This window comes from Colobus angolensis, unplaced genomic scaffold (assembly GCF_000951035.1).
Source record: "Colobus angolensis palliatus isolate OR3802 unplaced genomic scaffold, Cang.pa_1.0 Scaffold12, whole genome shotgun sequence".
Taxonomy (NCBI): Eukaryota; Metazoa; Chordata; class Mammalia; order Primates; family Cercopithecidae; genus Colobus; species Colobus angolensis.
This window is the reverse complement of record NW_012113141.1, coordinates 917,631-935,677: the sequence shown is the minus strand read 5'-3', so window position 1 is coordinate 935,677 and position 18,047 is coordinate 917,631. Positions and strand designations below refer to the sequence as shown.

Below are 18,047 nucleotides of genomic sequence, written 5' to 3'. Positions count from 1 at the left end.
GGCTCACTGCAAGCTCCGCCATTCAGGTTCAAGTGATTCTCCTGCCTCAGCCTCCGGAGTAGCTGAGCCTACAGGTGCCCGCCACCTCCCTCGGCTAGTTTTTTGTATTTTTTTAGTAGAGACGGGGTTTCACCATGTTAGCCAGGATGGTCTCGATCTCCTGACCTCGTGATCCGCCTGTCCGCCACCTCCCTCGGCTAGTTTTTTGTATTTTTTTAGTAGAGACGGGGTTTCACCATGTTAGCCAGGATGGTCTCGATTTCCTGACCTCCTGATCCGCCTGTCTCGGCCTCCCAAAGTGCTGGGATTACAGGCTTGAGCCACCGCACCCGGCCTAAATCATTTTTTTAGGTGACATATTTTGTTAGTCCTTTGTGAAATATCACAAATGATTTAATGTTACCCAGTTTTGTAATTCTTAATAGCCAAAATGTACATGATTTGAATAGTTATTCTTAGCTCTATAAACCAGTTCTTTTCAGCAATTTTATTCATGTAACTGTTGGATCTGGGGTAAAATTTCGACTATTGAGTGAGATTAAGGACTTAACCTAAACAGGAAATGTAAGTAGATATCTGGTATTTTGATCAGTTTAACTTCCAAGTAGTCAGTACTATCAGAAATATGTATTATTGGGCCGGGCACAGTGAGTGGCTCAAGCCTGTAATCCCAGCACTTTGGGAGGCCAAGGTGGGCAGATCACAAGGTCAAGAGATTGAGACCATTCTGACCAACATGGTGAAACCCTGTTTCTACTAAAAATACAAAAATTAGCTGGGCATGGTGACACGTGCTTGCAGTCCCAGCTAGTCGGGAGGTTGAGGCAGGAGACTAACTTGAACCCAGGAGGCGGAGGTTGCAGTGAACCGAGATCACGCCACTGCACTCCAGCCTGGCAACAGAGTGAGACTCCGTCTCAAAAATAAATAAATAATACAATTTTAAAGAAAGAAATATGTATTATTTCCTTATTCAATAATTGTCAAAAACCTCCTGAACGAAGCAGTCAGGATTACCAAAATGTCAGCGCATCAGTAGATGATCCAAAAGAAAAAGGTTTACATTCTAGTAGTATAAAGTGCTTTCGACCTCTTACATCTAATCTAGAGCTTAAGGTAGTTCTGTTCATTCAGTGGCTCTGTACCCCGCTTTATACTATAATCACACACATGTATATGTACATATATTTTTGAGACTGAGTCTTGCTCTGTTGCCCAGGCTGGAGTGCAGTGGCACAATCTTGGCTCACTGCCACCTCTGCCTCCCAGGTTCAAGCAATCATCCTGCCTCAGCCTCCTGAGTAGGTGGGACTAGTATTGCAGTAATTTTCAAACTATTAATACGTTCCTTTGAAGATGGCTGCTTCCTGAGGGAGAGTAGTAATCCGGCAGCCTAGCTAACTTGAAAACTCTTTTGAATCAAAACCCCTTTAAAATAACATGTGAGTTTGCCAGGATGTAAAGAGAACTCCCCCTAGTAAAAACAATAATTATTTAGCTAATAGTTCTTTGTTTTAGTAATTTTGGCCGGGCTTAGCTGGGCTGCTGTCATCTTAGCTGGCTTAGATGATCAGTTGATGATCTGGCTAGGAGCTGGGAGTCTAGGATGGCCTTAGCTGGGGCAGTTTGTCTCTGTTCCAGATTGTAGATCATCCTTTAGCTGCTAACCGTGGTTTATTCTTATGATGGTAGAGCAGAATTCCTAAAGATAGTTAGGGAAAGAGTGTAGAAGGCCACTAGGTTTTGGAGTTGATCTGTTTAGTGACATGAGCTAATTAATACATTACCCAGATTGGCAAATTCTTTCAGGGTAGCTCCAAAGTCAATTTAAACTAACAGCTTTGGTTTTCCAGTTTCTTTGTTTTTGCCAGCAGTTGTTCCCAGCAACACTGGAAATCTCTTTCTCCATGTCTTAAATCCAAGTCCTAATCTATAGCTTGCTTTGGCCAGCAGAAACGACAGTGTCTCAGTTCTGAGCCTATGCCAAAGCAAGCTGTAGATTAGGACTTGAAAGTCTGCTCTACCATCATAAGAATAAACCACTGCAACAGTCATATTGTATAAGATATGGGTATGGGGAGAGGGATAATTTCAGCCACTTTTATAAACAGTATGCCACAAATGGCAAAGAGGTTTAGGGCAAGAGATGAGATCTAAGACCTGATAGAAACAAGGGTGAGACCTGGAGATGCCATGTCCTCTCAATAAAACTATCTCATGGATAGGGTACACAATGAAATACTTCCATGCTTGCATAAGGAGGCTTTTTCTGAGGAGTTGGATAGGTTTACTGAGAGTGGATTAGTGGGCCATCCTTAGCTTCAGTTCTGTGATTTCTTAGGTTTTCCTTCACTATTGTACCTCCAGAGGAGTTTTGGTGCATACACATAGAGATCATTTTCCTCAGAAGAAAGGAAACATTGTTTCTGTCATGCATAAGTGTATATAACAATCTTCTGATTGGTACTAGATTACTTCCCATTTCTTAGCCTAAAACTTCTTGGTGATGCCCAAATGGAGGACTTTCATAGACCACAGCTCTGGACTAGAACTTGGCAAGGGGAGTAGTGGGGACTTCCTTGAACAACATAGTTAGATGCTACTCTGGTGCTGAAGGGATTTCAGTATAGACCTGGGCCATTTAAAATTTAAACATTAGTGGAAATTTTCTGGACCATGCTCGTGCAGCCTGTGTGATGCAGAATTCATTCTGTAGATTAAGGCTGTTAATGAATATTTATACAGAAGCTTTGGAACTACAATTGGTTTTATTAATTTATTTTTTGAAAAAAAAACCTCTTAATATTTTCTCTGATTTTGTCATTGTAAATTGTTGGAAAGTAAAATTAAGTCTGAGGTTTTCTATCATTTTACTCTAGGCAGCACACTTCTGCTTTTGTTCCTTCATCAGGACGCATTTACTCTTTTGGGCTTGGTGGTAATGGGCAGCTGGGAACCGGTTCAACAAGCAACAGGAAAAGTCCCTTTACTGTAAAAGGAAATTGGTACCCTTATAATGGGCAATGTCTACCAGATACTGGTAAGTTCTGTTATATTAATGCTTTCCTTCATCTATTAAAGTTCGTGTTAAAATGTTGCTCTTAAGTCATGAAGATTTCTGCTAAAGAGTTCCAAGATATTTTGTTAAGTGAAAACAGCAAAATACAGAACAATGTTTATGGTTATTTGATTTGCTTATATTTACTTGTAAGTGCATAAGGAAATTCTGGATAAGTAAAAGTTACTTACAGTGAGTGGGTCATGTGGGAACTAGGAGATGGCTAGATACCAGTGGGAAGGATTTTTGTTTGTTTGTTTTCTATTTTAAATTGTGGTAAAATATGCACAATGTAAAATTTGCAGACTTAACCACTTTTTAATTAGCATTAAGTATATTCACGTTATTATGTAACCAATCTTCAGAACTCTTTTCATCTTGAGGAACTAAAACTGTATATGCATTAAACAACAACTCTCCATTCCCTTCTCTTCCTAGTGCCTGGCAACCACTATTCTACTTTCTGTCTCTATGGATTTGACTTAACACTAGGCTAGGTACCTCAAAGGAGTGAAATCGTATAGTAGTGTTTCTTTTTGTGACTCACTTATTTCACTAAGCATAATGTCCTCAAGGTTCATCTATGTTGTAGCACGTGTTAGAATTTCCTTCCTTTTTAAGCTGTATAATTCAGGCATACCTTGGAGATATTGTGGACTCAGTTCCAAACCACTGCAATGAAGCAAATATTGCAATGAAGCAAATATCGTAATAAAGCAAATCACAAAATTTTCAGTATCCTAGTACATATAAAAGTTTTATTTATACTATATTTTAGTCTACTAAGTGTGCAATAATGACACTATGTCTTAAAAGACTATGTATATGCTTTAGTTTAAAAATATACTTTATTGCTTAATAATGCTGACACAGAGATGTGAAGTGAGCACATGCTGTTGGAAAAATGGTGCTGGTAGACTTGTTCTATGCAGGGTTGCCCCGAACCTTCAATTTGTAAAAATCACAGTATCTGAGAAGCACAGTAAAGCAAAGCACAATAAAATGAGGCATGTGCGTGTTCTTATTATATGGATGTGGTTTGTGGCACCCAAAACAATTGCAATAGTAACATCAAAGATCACTGACCATAGATCACCATAAAAGAATGATAATGAAAAATATTGAAATATTGCAAGAATTGCTAAAGCTAATAAGGTTTACTGAATTTTTGATACTGAATTTTTACAAATTGAAGGTTTTTTGACAACACTGCATTGAGCAAGTCTATTGGCACCATTTTTCCAACAGCATATATACTCACTTTGTGTCTTTATGTCACATTTTGATAATTCTTAACAATATTTCAAAACTTTCATGTTGTTACTATATCTATAATGGTGATCTGTGATCAGTGATTATTAATGTAATTAATGTAATTGCTTTGGGGTGCCATGAACCTTACCTATATAAAACAACAAACTTAATTGATAAATGTGTATGTTCTGACTGCTCCACCAGCTGGCCATTCCCATCTGTCTCCTTTCCTTGGGCTTTCCTGCTCCTTGAGGCACAACAGTGTTGAAATTAGGCCAGTTAATAACCCTACAGTGGCCTCTAAGTATATAAGTGAAAAGAAGAGTCACACATCTCTCACTTTAAATCAAAAGCTAGAAAGGATTATGCTTAGTGAAGAAGGCATGTCAAAAGCTGAGACAGACTGAAAGCAAGGCTTCTTGTGCCAGTTATCCAAGTTGTTAATGCAATTTGAAGGAAATGTTAATGCTCTGGTGAATACATGAATGGTAAGAAAGTGAAAAACAGCCTTATTGCTGATATGGAGAAAATTTTAGTAGTCTGAATAGAAAATCAAACCCGCCACAACATTAGGATTAGCCAAAGTGTAATCCAGACCAAGATTCTAACTCTCTCCAAGTCTCTGAAGGCTGAGAGAGGTAAGAAAGCTGCAGAAAGAAAAGCTTGAAGCTAGCAAAGATTAGTTGATGAAGTTTAAGGAAAGAAGCCATCTCCATAACATAAAAGTCCTGATGTATATGCTACAGCAAGTTATCTAGCATGTCTAGCTGAGGTAATTGATGAAAGTGGGTACACTAAACAACAGATTTTCAATGTCAACAAAACAGCTTTCTATTGGAAGGAAATGTCCTCTACAACTTTTCTTTTATAGCTAAGAGAAGTAGTCAATGCCTGACTTCAAAGGACAGGCTGAATGTCTTTTAGGGTTTAATGCATCTTGTGACTTTAGGTTGAAGCCAGTGCTTGTTTACCGTTCTGAAAATGCCAGGGCCCTCAGGAATTATGCTAAATCTATTCTGCCTGTGTTCTATAAATGGAACAACAAAGCCTGGATGACAGCTCATCTGTTTACAGCATGGCATACTGAATATATTAATATGGGCTTGAGCCCACTGTTGAGACCCACTGCTGAGTAAAAAGATTGCTTTCAAAATATTGCTGCTTATTGACAATGCACTTGGTCACATCAGAGCTCAGATGTAGATATATATGGAGATTAATGTTTTCATGCCTGCTATTACAACATCCATTCTACTGCCTTAGGAACAAGGAGTAATTTTGACTTTCAAGTTATATTATTAAAGAAATACATTTCATAAGACTGTAGTTACCATATATAGTGATTCCTCAGATGGTTCTGGGCAAAGTAAATTGAAAACTTTCAAAGAATTCACCATTCCAGTTACTAAGAACATTTGTGAAGTGAGAGGATTGCTTGAAGCTGGGAGTTTGAGACCAACCTGGGCAACATAGTGAGACACTGTCTCTACAAAAAATAATTTTAAAATGCCAGGTGTGGTTGCACATGCTACTTGGGAGGCTTAGGCAAGAGGATTGCTTGAGCTTAGGAATTGAAGGTTTACAGTGAGCTATGATCATACTAGTACACTCCAGCCTGGGTGACAGAGCAAGACCCTGTCTTTGATTCATGGGAGGAAGTCAAAATATCAACAATGATAGTTTAGAAGAATTTTATTCCAACCTTCATGGATGACTGAGGGGCTCAAGACTTCATTCGAAGAACTTAACTATAGATATGGTGGAAATAACAAGAGAAGTAGAACTAAAGCCTGAAAATGTGACTGAATTGGTGCAATCTTACGATAAAAAATACCCCTCATCCAGTCCCAGGACATCTCAAAGCTTTGCAGAAAGAACAAAGAGCAATTTGCCAAGCTCCTGAAGCAGAAGAGGATCACCCTGGGATATACACAGGCCTATGTGGGGCTTACCCTGGGGGTTCTATTTGGGTAGGTGTTCAGCCCAACAACCATCTGCCTCTTTGAGGCTCAGCAGCTTAGCTTCAAGAATATGAGTAAGCAGCGGCCCTTGCTGCAGAAGTGGGTGGAGGAAGCTGACAACAATGAAAATATTCAGGAGATGCAAAGCAGAAACTCTCGTGCAGGCCTGAAAGAGAAAGCAAACCAGTATTGAGAACCTAGAGAATTTGTTCCTGCAGAGCCCGGAACCCACACTGCGGTAGATCAGTCACATTGCCCAGCAGCTTGGGCTCTAGAAGGATGTGATCTGAGTGTGGTTCTGTAACTGGTGCCAGAAGGGCAAGTGATTAAGCAGTGATTATGCACTATGAGAGGATTTTGAGGCTGCTGGGTCTCCTTTCTCAGGGGCATCAGTGTCCTTTCCTCTGGCCTCAGGGCCCCATTTTGATACCCCAGGCTATGGGAGCCCTCATTGCACTGCACTGCACTTTATTCCTCATTCCCTTTCCTTGAGGGGGAAGCCTTTCCTCCTGTGTTCATTGCCACTCTGGGCTCTCCCATGCATTCAAACTGAGGTGCTTGCCCTTCTAGGAATGGGGTACAGGGAGAGGGGGAAGTTAGGGAAAGAGAACCCGGAGTCTGGGCAAGGACTTTTGGGATTAAGTTTTTCATTCAGTAAGGAGGGAATTGGGAACACAAAGGGTGGGGGCTGGGGAGTTTGGGGCAACTGGTTGGAGGGAAGGTGAAGTTCATTGATGCTCTTGATTTTAATCTCCATATCATGTATCACTTTTTTCTTAAAGAAGCCTGGGATACAGTAGGTAGAGAGAGAGAAAAAAGAAAAATACTCCTCATCCATTTGTGTTTTATGGATGAGCAAAAAACGTGTTTTCTTGAGATGGAACCTACTGCTGGTGAAGATGCTATGAACATTATAGAAATGACAACAAAGTATTTAGAATATTCCATAAACTTAGTTGACAAATCTGCAGCAGGGGTTGAGAGGTTTAACTTTACTTTTGAAAGCAGTTCCGTGGGTAAAATGCTATCACACAGCATCTGCTGGTATAGAGAAATCTTTTATGAAGAGAAGTCAATCAGTGTAGCAAACTTTGTTGCTGTCTTAAGAAGTCAATCAATGTAGCAAACTTTGTTGCTGTCTTAAGAAATTGCCACAGCTACCCCAGCCTTCAGCAATCACCACCCTGATCAACATTGACACCATCAACATTGACGCTGAGGCGAGACCCTCCATCAACAAAAAGATGAAGACTTGCTGAGGCTCAATTGATTATTAGCATTTTTTAGCTATAAAGTGATTTAAATTAAGGTATATGGATTTTTTTTTAAGATACAATGCTATTGCACACTTAATAGACTACAGTGTATTGGCCTCGGCACAGTGGCTTATGCCTGTAATCCCAGTGCTTTGGAAAGCCAAGGCAAGAGAATCACTTGAGGTCAGGAGTTTGGGACCAGCTGAGGCCACATAGACCCTTGTCTCTATAAAAGAAAAAAAAGAAAAACCAACTGTGTCAATGGACTACGGTATTATGTAAACATCCTTTTTTTTTTTTTTTAATGAGATAGAGTCTTGCTCTGTCACCCAGGCTGGAAGTGCAGTGGTGCAATCTCGGTTTACTGCAACCTCCACCTTATGGGTTCAAGTGATTCTCATGGCTTAGTCACCCTAATAGCTAGGATTTCAGGTATGCACCACCACATCTGGCTAAATTTTTTAGTATTTTTAGTAGAGACAGGGTTTCAACATGTTGGCCAGTCTGGTCTCAAACTTCTGGCCTTGTGTGATCTGCCCACCTTGGCCTCCTAAAGTGCTGGGATTACAGGCGTGAACCACTGCACCCAGCTTAGTATAAACATACTTTTATGTACACTATGAAACCAAAAATTTGTGTGACTTGCATTATTGCGATATTTGCTTTATTGCGGTTGTCTGGAACCAAACCCTAAATACCTTTGAGGTATGCTTATACCACATTTTGTTTATCTATTTATATGTCAGTGGACAGCTGGGTTGTTTCCACCTTTTGGCTGTTGTGAATAATGCTGCTATGGATACAGGTGTACAGGTGTCTCTTTGAGATCCTGCTTTTAGTTCTTTTTGGTATATACAGGAGGTAATTATTTTCTATTTTTTAAGAATTTGAACTCTTTGAATCTACTGCTTATTAAAAATATTTAAAAATTTTGACCCAGAAGTGGACTCGGCGTATAAGGACCATTTTCCACATCCATATGATTACATCTCCAACCAGTCAGCAGCATCCATTCTGCCTGCCTGCCAAACTATCCTTGAAAAACCCTAGCCTCCAAATTTCTGGGAGGACTGATTTGAGTAATAAAACTCAAGTCTCCCATTTAAAAACAACAAACAATTTTTTAACTAGAAGGGAAGCTGCTGCCCTGTAGGCAGAAGACCCAGGCCTAACAGGATTTATCACTTGCTGAATAAAGAGCCCTTGGGCTTTGAATAAACATCAACAATAGACAGGAATTAGTCTCCACGTGCCTTGGGTGAGACCCAGTACTGTCAAATGTGATCCAGCACAGTCTTAGCAGTGGTGGCCATGAGAGTGCTTGCATCACCTCTACCCCAACTCTTAAGAATCTCAGCACAGAGAGAGAGAGTGAGAGGGAAACTTCATCTGTTTAGGGGAGAGTAAGGGAGAAGAATAAGAGACTCTGCCTAGTAATCCAGGGAATTCTCCGAGATCTTACCCAGGTTCACCAAGGCAGTATCTCTATGAGTTGGCAAGAGTCACAATTTTGCTGGGCGTGGTGGTGTGTGCATGTAGTCCCAACTACTTAGGAAGCTGAGACAGGAGGATCACTTGGACTCAGGAGCTCTGGGCTGTAATGTGCTCTGCTGATTGGGTGTCCAAACTAAGTTTGACATTAATATAGTGACTTCCTGGGAGTGGGGGGCCACCAGATTGCCTAAGGAGGGGTGAACTGGCTCAGGTTGGAAATGGAGCAGGTCAAAACTCCCATGCTGATCAGTAGTGGGATCGTGCCTGTGAATAGCCGCTGCACTCCACCCTGGGCAACCATAGTGAGACACTGTCTCTTTAAAAAAAAAAAAAAGTGTTACTGGGCTTGGAGTGTCCACTAATGCTCATGGCTGCAGTGACTGAAGAATTGACCTAGTTACACTCAATTCCTTTTGAATACTTGGAATGCCTTCCCAAGAAGTTCAGATACAAACAAGTACAGACTGCAAAGAATAGAATAAATACCTAACTCTTCAATGCTTAGACATCGATGAAAATTTCGAAGCATCAAGATCCAGGAAAACATGACCTCACCAAACCAACGAAATAAGGCGCTAGTGACCAAACATGAAGAGACAAAGCTACGTGACTTTTCAGAGATTCAGAACAGCTGTTTTGAGAAATCTCAACTAAACTGAAGATAAACAGAGAAGAAGTCCAGAATCCTATCAGATAAATTTAACAGAGATCGAAACAATGGTAAAATATCAAAGAGAAATTCTGGAGTTAAAAATTTAATTGACAACCTGGAGAATGCATCAGAGGCTCTCAACAGCAGAATTGATCAAGCAGAAGAAAGAATTAGCATGAAGACATGCTATATGAAAATATACAGAGTTGACAAAAGACAAGAGTGAAATACTCCCACAGGATCTAGAAAATAGCCTCAAAAGGGCAATTCTAAGGGTTATTGGCCTTAAAGAGGAGGTAGAAGGAGAGATAGGGATAGAAAGTTTATTTAAAAGCTAATAATTAGACCTTTTCAATCCTAAAGAAAAATCAATATTCAAGTGCAAGGTTATAGGACACCAAGCAGATTTAACCCAAATAAGACTATCTCAAGACATTTGATAATCAAACTAAAACTCCCAAAGGTCAGGGATAAAGAAAGGATCTTAAAAGCAGCAAGAGAAAAGAAACAGCATACAATGGGGCGCTAGTACATCTAGCAGCAGACTTCTCAGTGGAAACCTTACAGAATAGGAGAGAATAGCATGACATACTTAAAGTGCTAAAGGAAAATAACATTTATCCCAGAATATTATATCCAGTGAAAATATCCTTCAGATGTGAAGGAGACATAAAGACTATCCCAGACAAACAAAAACCGAGGGGCGGCCAGGCATGGTGGCTCATGCCTATAATCGCAGCACTTTGGGAGGCTGAAGCGGGCGGATCACCTGAGGTCAGGAGTTCGAGACCAACCTGGCCAACGTGGCGAAACCCCGTCTCTACTAAAAATAAAAATAGAAAAATTAGCTGGGCATGGTGACTGGCGCCTATAATCCCAGCTACTCAGGAGGCTGAGGCAGGAGAATTGCTTGAACCCGGGAGATGGAGGGGGTTCCATCAATAGCAGACCTCTTCTATAGGAAATGCTAAAGGGAGTTTTTCATTGTGAAGGAAAGGGACATTAATGAACAATAACAAATCAACTGAAGATACAAAAGTCACTGGTAATAGTACACAGACAAATATAAACACTAGTCGTTGTGTACAAACTACTCATCTTGGGTAAGAAGACTAAAATATCAGATCAAAAATAATAACTACAGCAACTTGTAAAGACATATACAGTATAATAAGATATAAATAGGTGTAACAAAATTAAAGAGCAGGGGAAAAGATGATGAAGTGTAAAGTTTTTATCAGTTTTCTCTTTGCTTATTTGTTTTTGTTATGAGAGTAAACTTGTCATCAGTTAAGATGTTATTTGCAAGCCTGGTAACCTCAGATCAGATCAGAAAACAGGAGGCAAGAGGATTGCTTGAACCCAGGGGTTTGAGACCAACCTAGGCAACATAGTGATACTCCATTTCTATAAAATATAAAAATTATGCTGGCATCGTGGCACATGCCCATAGTCCTGGTTGTTTGGGAGGCTGAGGTAGGAGGACTGTTTGATCCAGGAGGTTGAGGGTGCAGTGAGCCATGATTGTGCCACTGCACTTCAGTATGGGCAATAGAGCAAGACCATGTCTCAAAAAACAAAATTAATAGATGCACAGAAAATTAAAAAAAAAAAAGGAAATTAAAACATACCACCAGAGAAAGTCACATTCACAAAAAGGAAGATAAGAAGGAAGGAAAGAAGGAAGACAAGACCATAAAACAAGAAAGCAAATTTTACAATGTCAGGAATGAGTCCTTATTAACAATAACATTTAGTAAACGGACTAAACTGCCCAGTCAAAAGACACCGAGTGGCTGGCTGGATGAAAAAACAAGACCCAGTGATCTGCTCCCTCCAAAGAAACACACTTCACCTCTGAAGAAACATACACTGAAAATAAAGGAATGGAAAAAGATATTCCATGCAAATGGAAACCAAAAAGAGTAGTAGCTATACTTTTATCAGACAAAACAGATTTCAAGACAAAAAGTATAAGAAGATATAGAAGGTCATTGTATAATGATAAAAGGATTAGTTCAACAAGAAGATATAACAGGTATAAATATATGTGCACCCAACACTAGAAAACCCAGATGTACAAAGCAAATATTAGAGCTAACAAAAGAAACAGACCCTAATAAAATTACAGCATAATATTGGCATAAAAACAGACACATGGACCAATGGAACAGAACAGAGAATTCAGAAATAAATTCACATATGTACAGTGAATTCATTTTGGACAAGGGCGCCAAGGACATACATGGAAAAAGGATATTCTTTTCAATAAATGGTACTGGGAAACCTGGATATCCGTATGCGGAAGAATGAAACTAGACCCCTCATATAGTTAGGCTTTGTGTCCCCACCCAAATCTCATCTTGAATTGTAATCCCCATAATCTCCATGTGTCAATGGAGGGACCCGGTGGAGGTAATTGAATCATGGAGGTGGTTTCCTCCATACTATTCTTGTGATAGTGAGTGAGTTCTCACAGGATCTGATTGTTTTATAAGGGGCTCTACCCCACTTTGCTCGACACCTCTGCTTCCTGCCACCTTGTGAAGAAGGTGCTTTGCTTCCTCTTCGCCTTCTGCCATGATTGTAAGTCTCCTGAGGCCTCCCCAGCTGTGCTGAACTGTGAGTCAATTAAACCTCTTTCCTTTATAAATTACCCAGTTTCAGGCAGTTATTTATAGCAGCATGAAAACAGATGAATACACCCCTATCTCTCACTGTATACAAAAAGCATGTACAAATGGAATAAAAACTTAAATGTAAGACCTGAAACTATTATAAGAAAGCTGAGGAAACTCTCCAGTACATTGGTCTGGGCAAAAATTTCTTGAGTGATACCTCGCAAGCACAGGCAACCAAAGCAAAAGTGGACAGATGAGATCACATCAGATTAAAAAGCTTCTACACAGCATAGGGAACAAGAAAGTGAAGAAGCAACTCACAGAATGGGAGAAAATATTTGCAAACTACTCGTCTGATAAGGAATCGATAACCAGAATATATAAAGAGCTGAAACAACTCTATAGGAAAAATCTAATAATCTCTTTAAAAAATGGGCAAAAGATCTGAATAGGCATTTCTCAAAAGAAGGTATACAAATGGCTAACAGGTATATGAAAGGTACTCAGCATCATTAGAGAAATGCAAATCAAAACTAAAATGAGGTATTATCTCACTCTGGTTAAAATGGCTTTTGTCTAAAAGATGGGCAATAACAAATGCTGGCAAGGATATGGAGAAAAGGGAACCCTTGTACATAGTTGGTAGGAATGTAAATTAGTACTGCCACTGTGGAGAACACTATGGAGATTCCTTAAAAAGACTAAAAATAGAACTACCATATGATCCATTGCTCGGTATATACCCAAAATAAAGGAAATCTGTACATCACAGAGGTGTTTGCACTCCCATGTTTACTGCAGCACTATTCACAATAGCGAGGATTTGGAATCAATTTGAGTGTTCATCAACAGACATGGATAAAGAAAATGTGGTGTATATATACACAATAGAATACTATTCAGCCATAAAAAAGAATGAGATCCTGTCTTTTACAGCAATATGAGAACTGGAGGACATTATGTTAAGTGAAATAGCCAGCACAGAAAGACAGTCACATGTTCGCACTTGGTGGTGGAAGCTAAAAACTTAAACAATTGTACTCATAGAGATAGAAAATAGAAAATAGAATGATGGTTACCAGAGGCTGGGAAGGGTAGTGGGGTAAGGGGAGAAAATAAGGGTAGTTAATAAGTACAAAGATGTAGTTAATAGAATGAATAAGACCTAGTATTTCATAGCACAACAGAGTGACTACAGTCGAGAATAATTTATTGTACATTTAAAAATAACTAAATTTATTATTGGAACATTTGTAACACAAAGAAATGAAAAGTGCTTGAGGGGATGGATACTCCATTAATTCTCATGTGATTTTTACACATTGTATACCTGTATCAAAATGTCTCATGTATCCCATAAATATATATACCTCCTGTGTACTCATTAAAATAAGGCCAGGTGTGGTGGATCAGGCCTGTAATCCCAGCACTTTGGAAGGCCAAGGTGTGCAGATCACTTGGGGTCAGGAGTTTGAAACCAGCCTGGCCAACTTGGTGAAACTCCATCTCTACTAAAAATACAAAAAATTAGCTGGGTGTGGTGGCAGACACCTGTAGTCCAAGCTACTCAGGAGGGTGAGACAGGAGAATCGCTTGAACCCAGGAGGCAGAGGTTGCAGTGAGCCGAGATTGCGCTACTGCACTCCAGCCTTGGCAACAGAGTGAGACTCCATCTCAAAAAAAAAAAAAAAAAAATTAAAAAAATTAAACATTTTAAATTTGCCTTTTATACCCTTGCTGCTTTAGCCAAACTTGTATATGCCTATTTTTTATCTATTATTCTTGCAGCTCTGATTATTTTTTCATTGATGTTAATTTTCTGCTTAAATAGTTGGAAATATTTTGTCTATTCACAGTGACGAGGATACTGTGAAGGTTGACATTTGTAAAGGTCCAGTGCTTTTTATTGTAAATAATCTTGATGATTTTTTTTAATAATTTTTTTTATAATTACTATCAAATTTTCCAGAAGTTACAAGAATGCCCTAAGGCCTTTTAACAACTTTTAAGAATAAAAGGGTAAATCTCTATTAAATAAGCCAATTACTCAACCCAAAATCTTTTTTCTACATAATTCTCACAAATCTACATGGAATTGCTCATTTCCTCAAAAGATTTAGTAGGATGTTATTTATTTACTCTTAAAATGCGACTGTGCCCTCTATAAACAATTCCCTACAGGATGGTTGACTAATCTACAGTACATGAATGGGTTTCTGGAGGCTGAGTTAGGCACCAAAAGTTAACTTTCCTTAATTTCCTTTTTTAATTTTATTTATTTATTTATTTGAGATGGAGTTTCGCTCTTGTTGCCCAGGCTGGAGTGCAGTGACGCGATCTCGGTTCACTGCAACCTCCACCTCCCAAGTTCAAGCGATTCTCCCACCTCAGCCTCCCAATTAGCTGGGATTACAGGCATGGGCCACCACATCTGACTAATTTTGTATTTTTGGTAGAGACGGGGTTTCTCCATGTTGGTCAGGCTGGTCTTGAACTCCCGACCTCAGGTGATCCACCCGCCTCAGCCTCCCAAAGTGCTGGGATTACAGGTGTGAGCCACCACGCCCGGCAGTCATATTCCGGCCAACATGGTGGAATCCCTGTCTCTATCAAAAATACAAAAATTAGCTAGGCGTGGTGCCGCACACCTATAGTCCCAGCTACTCAAGAGGCTGAGGCAGGAGAATTGCTTGAACCTGGGAGGCAGAGGTTGCAGTGAGCCAAGATCATGCCATTGCATTCCAGCCTGGCGACAGAGCGAGACTTCATCTCAGAAACAAACAAACAAAAATCTTTTCTATCCATGGTTGGTTGAATCTGCAAATATGGAACCTATAGATACGGAGGGCTGACTATGTTTCTTCTGCCTCTTACAAGAGCACAAGTCATGGTGGATTAGGGCCTAATTTCCAAAAAGAGGAAATTTATGTTACTAAGAAACCTGCAAAAATTATTACCCTCTTTAGTATCAAAGAAATGCAAATTTGAAAAGCAAGAAGATAGTAAATAAAATAAATAAAGCCTAATTTTAATAATCACCTCTTTAATGCCCTTATCTCCAAATACAGTCACATTCTGAGGTACTCAGGGTTAAAGCTTCAGATCTATTTGGGTGGAGGATACAGTTCAGCTCATCACAGGAAGGCAAAAATCAAATAAGTATGAGAGGAAATGTGGATACTTCATTAAGATATAATCATAGGTGCTTGAGAAATAATAGTTACCTATTTTACTAAAGTGACATAAATATAGATGATAATATGATTGAAAAGAATTTTAGCTGTTTTGTAAGTCAGGAGCCTTTGTTCTTTTTTCCTCTTAAATTTAAAGAACAATAAAATCAACATAAAGCATAGAATATTATTTTAATAAAACAGATTATTTGCTATCTAGCAGATTACACAAAAAGTAAAGAGTAACATTTTTATCATAGGTATTTATCAGTAAAACCAAGGGAGCAGGTCCTTCAAAATGGAGTGAACTTTGCTAAGATGTTAACCATTTTATAGCTTCTTTCAGACTCAGGTATAAACTGAGGAAAATAAAATTCATTTCCCCACTTGTATCTTTAGTTGTGTTCTTTAATATTCTGGAACAAACTGACATTTTACTTGAGTTCAGTATTTCTGTCTCAGAGGGTTCTTGAAGTCAAAATGATTTTCTTTTTCTTTTTGTTTTGAGATGGAGTCTTGTTCTGTTACCCAAGCTGGAGTGCAGTGGAGCAGTCTCAGCTGACTGCAAGCTCTGCCTCCTGGGCTCATGCCATTCTCCTGCCTCAGCCTCCCGAATACCTGGGACTACAGGCACCTGCCACCATGCCCGGCTAATTTTTTTTTTTTTTTGTATTTTTAGTAGAGATGGGGTTTCTCTGTATGTCTCAATCTCCTGACCTCGTGATCCACCCGCCTTGGCCTCCCAAATTGCTGGGATTACAGGCGTGAGCCACCGTGCCTGGCCAGTCAAAATGATTTTCATATTAATACTAAGATGTTTTCTATGCTAAATGTAGTGCATTCAATATTGTTCATCTTCAAATAAAAAAGTATTTTTTAAGTTTCTCAATTTTAAGTTCTAATACGTCAAGTATTAATGATTTTAACCCATGTAAACAAAGCCCTTTGGAGTCCTGAATAAGTGCTAAGAATGGAAAGGGACCCCCAGACCATCAAAACTACTCGTTTTCCTTGTTAAACAAAAGCACATACACAATTGTATCTCTATCAGTGTTTTGCTTCTAAATAGACGTACAATTTACAGAATTGTAAATAGCTCAAAGACAGTGAAAGGTGGAAATCATCCTAAACAGTGCACTAATCAACACTCTGTTTTTTGTGGGGTGGGGGGTTCTATTTCAAGGTCTTCAAAATTTCCCTGACAATATATTTTGTAAAGAAGAAGAAGAAAGCTGTCCAGGCTGGATTGCAGCGACGTGATCACAGCTCACTCCACCCTCGATCTCTTGGACTCAAACTACAGGCATGCGCCACCACGCCTAACTAGTTTTTAATTTTCCTTTTGTAGAGACGAGGTCTTGCCATGTTGTCCAGGCTGGTCGTGAACTCCTGGGCTCAAGTGATCCTCCTACCTTGGCTTCCCAAAGGGCTGGGATTATAGGTATGAGCTACTGTGCCCAGCGGAGAGGAATTTTAAGGACACTTTCAGATAGAGAAAAAGTGGCAAAATTGTTTAGAGTGTGTATTACAGGTAGAAGATATGATGCCTATTCATACACATTGAAACAAGGCATCACTATTCTTTAGATAAGGGGGGAAAATTACTTGACACTTGAAAATTGGGGACAAAAAGGTCAGTTTAGATCCTAATGTCACAATATGCACTAAGATAAACTATAAATGAATTAAAGAGTAAAAGCTTCTTAAGACAAAATATGAGTTGAGGATGGGAAAAGCCTTTCTCAACATATATGCTATGAAAGTTATAAAGAATTAGATAAATTTGTTTAAATGGAAAAGTAAATGCTCTGTGAGTCAAAATTAAGCAAATAATTATTTGGAAAAAAATGTTTGTAACAATTACAACCTAAGGTTAATATCCTGAATATCTAAAGTGCTCATACATATTAATGAAAAAAAAAATAAGACATCTAATAGATAAGTAAGACAAACAAATAAAATAAAGGAAATGGAATTTCCTAAAAGAAGAAATTTATATTACTAAGAAACATGCAAAAATTATTACCTTCTTTAGTATCAAAGATATGCAAATTTGAAAAGCAGGAGGATATTAAATAATTGTAAAAGATCAAGCATTAATCCTTTCTTTCCTGTTATAAGGTAACTATATAATAGATAGGGAAAAACTAATGCTTCAGCTACAACATGAAGTAATGCTAACACATCATTTTTCAACCTACAATGAATGAATTCTCTAAGCAATGAGCATCAATGCCTGCTTGCTACCACCACAAAAAAGAACTCAGTGAAAATTCTTCTCAAAGGAATTATGTGTTTCCTGATGGAACTACTCTCCTGCCTCCATGTAGTAGTTTTACTGAAATGATCAAATGGTGATTTAAACCTATCTAGATTCAACCACCAATTTGCAGAACAGAAGACCCAGCCAAATGTTAGGAGAAATCACAAAGATAAAGTCAGGAAAATCCAGTCTGCATAAAGTTGTATATGACAAATGACTAGGTTTCTCAAACTTTTTTGAGTAGTGGTTAAAAGGAAATTAAGGGTAGGACGCAGTGGCCCACACCTGTAATCCCAGCACTTTGGGAGGCTGAGG

At 39.0% G+C, this 18,047-nt stretch overlaps 1 protein-coding gene and 1 pseudogene across 5 annotated transcripts in view; both read left to right on the top strand.

Moving 5' to 3' along the window:
• The window catches only part of HERC4 (HECT and RLD domain containing E3 ubiquitin protein ligase 4), a 153,150-nt gene that overhangs the window by 58,295 nt on the left and 76,808 nt on the right, over window positions 1-18,047 (top strand). For all 5 annotated transcript variants that reach the window (XM_011926859.1, XM_011926868.1, XM_011926849.1 and 2 more), the window contains one exon: window positions 2,880-3,040. In XM_011926859.1, coding sequence (XP_011782249.1) covers window positions 2,880-3,040 — 161 coding nt within the window. The remainder of the gene's footprint in view (window positions 1-2,879; window positions 3,041-18,047) is intronic.
• On the top strand, window positions 4,966-6,826 carry LOC105501097 (annotated as a pseudogene).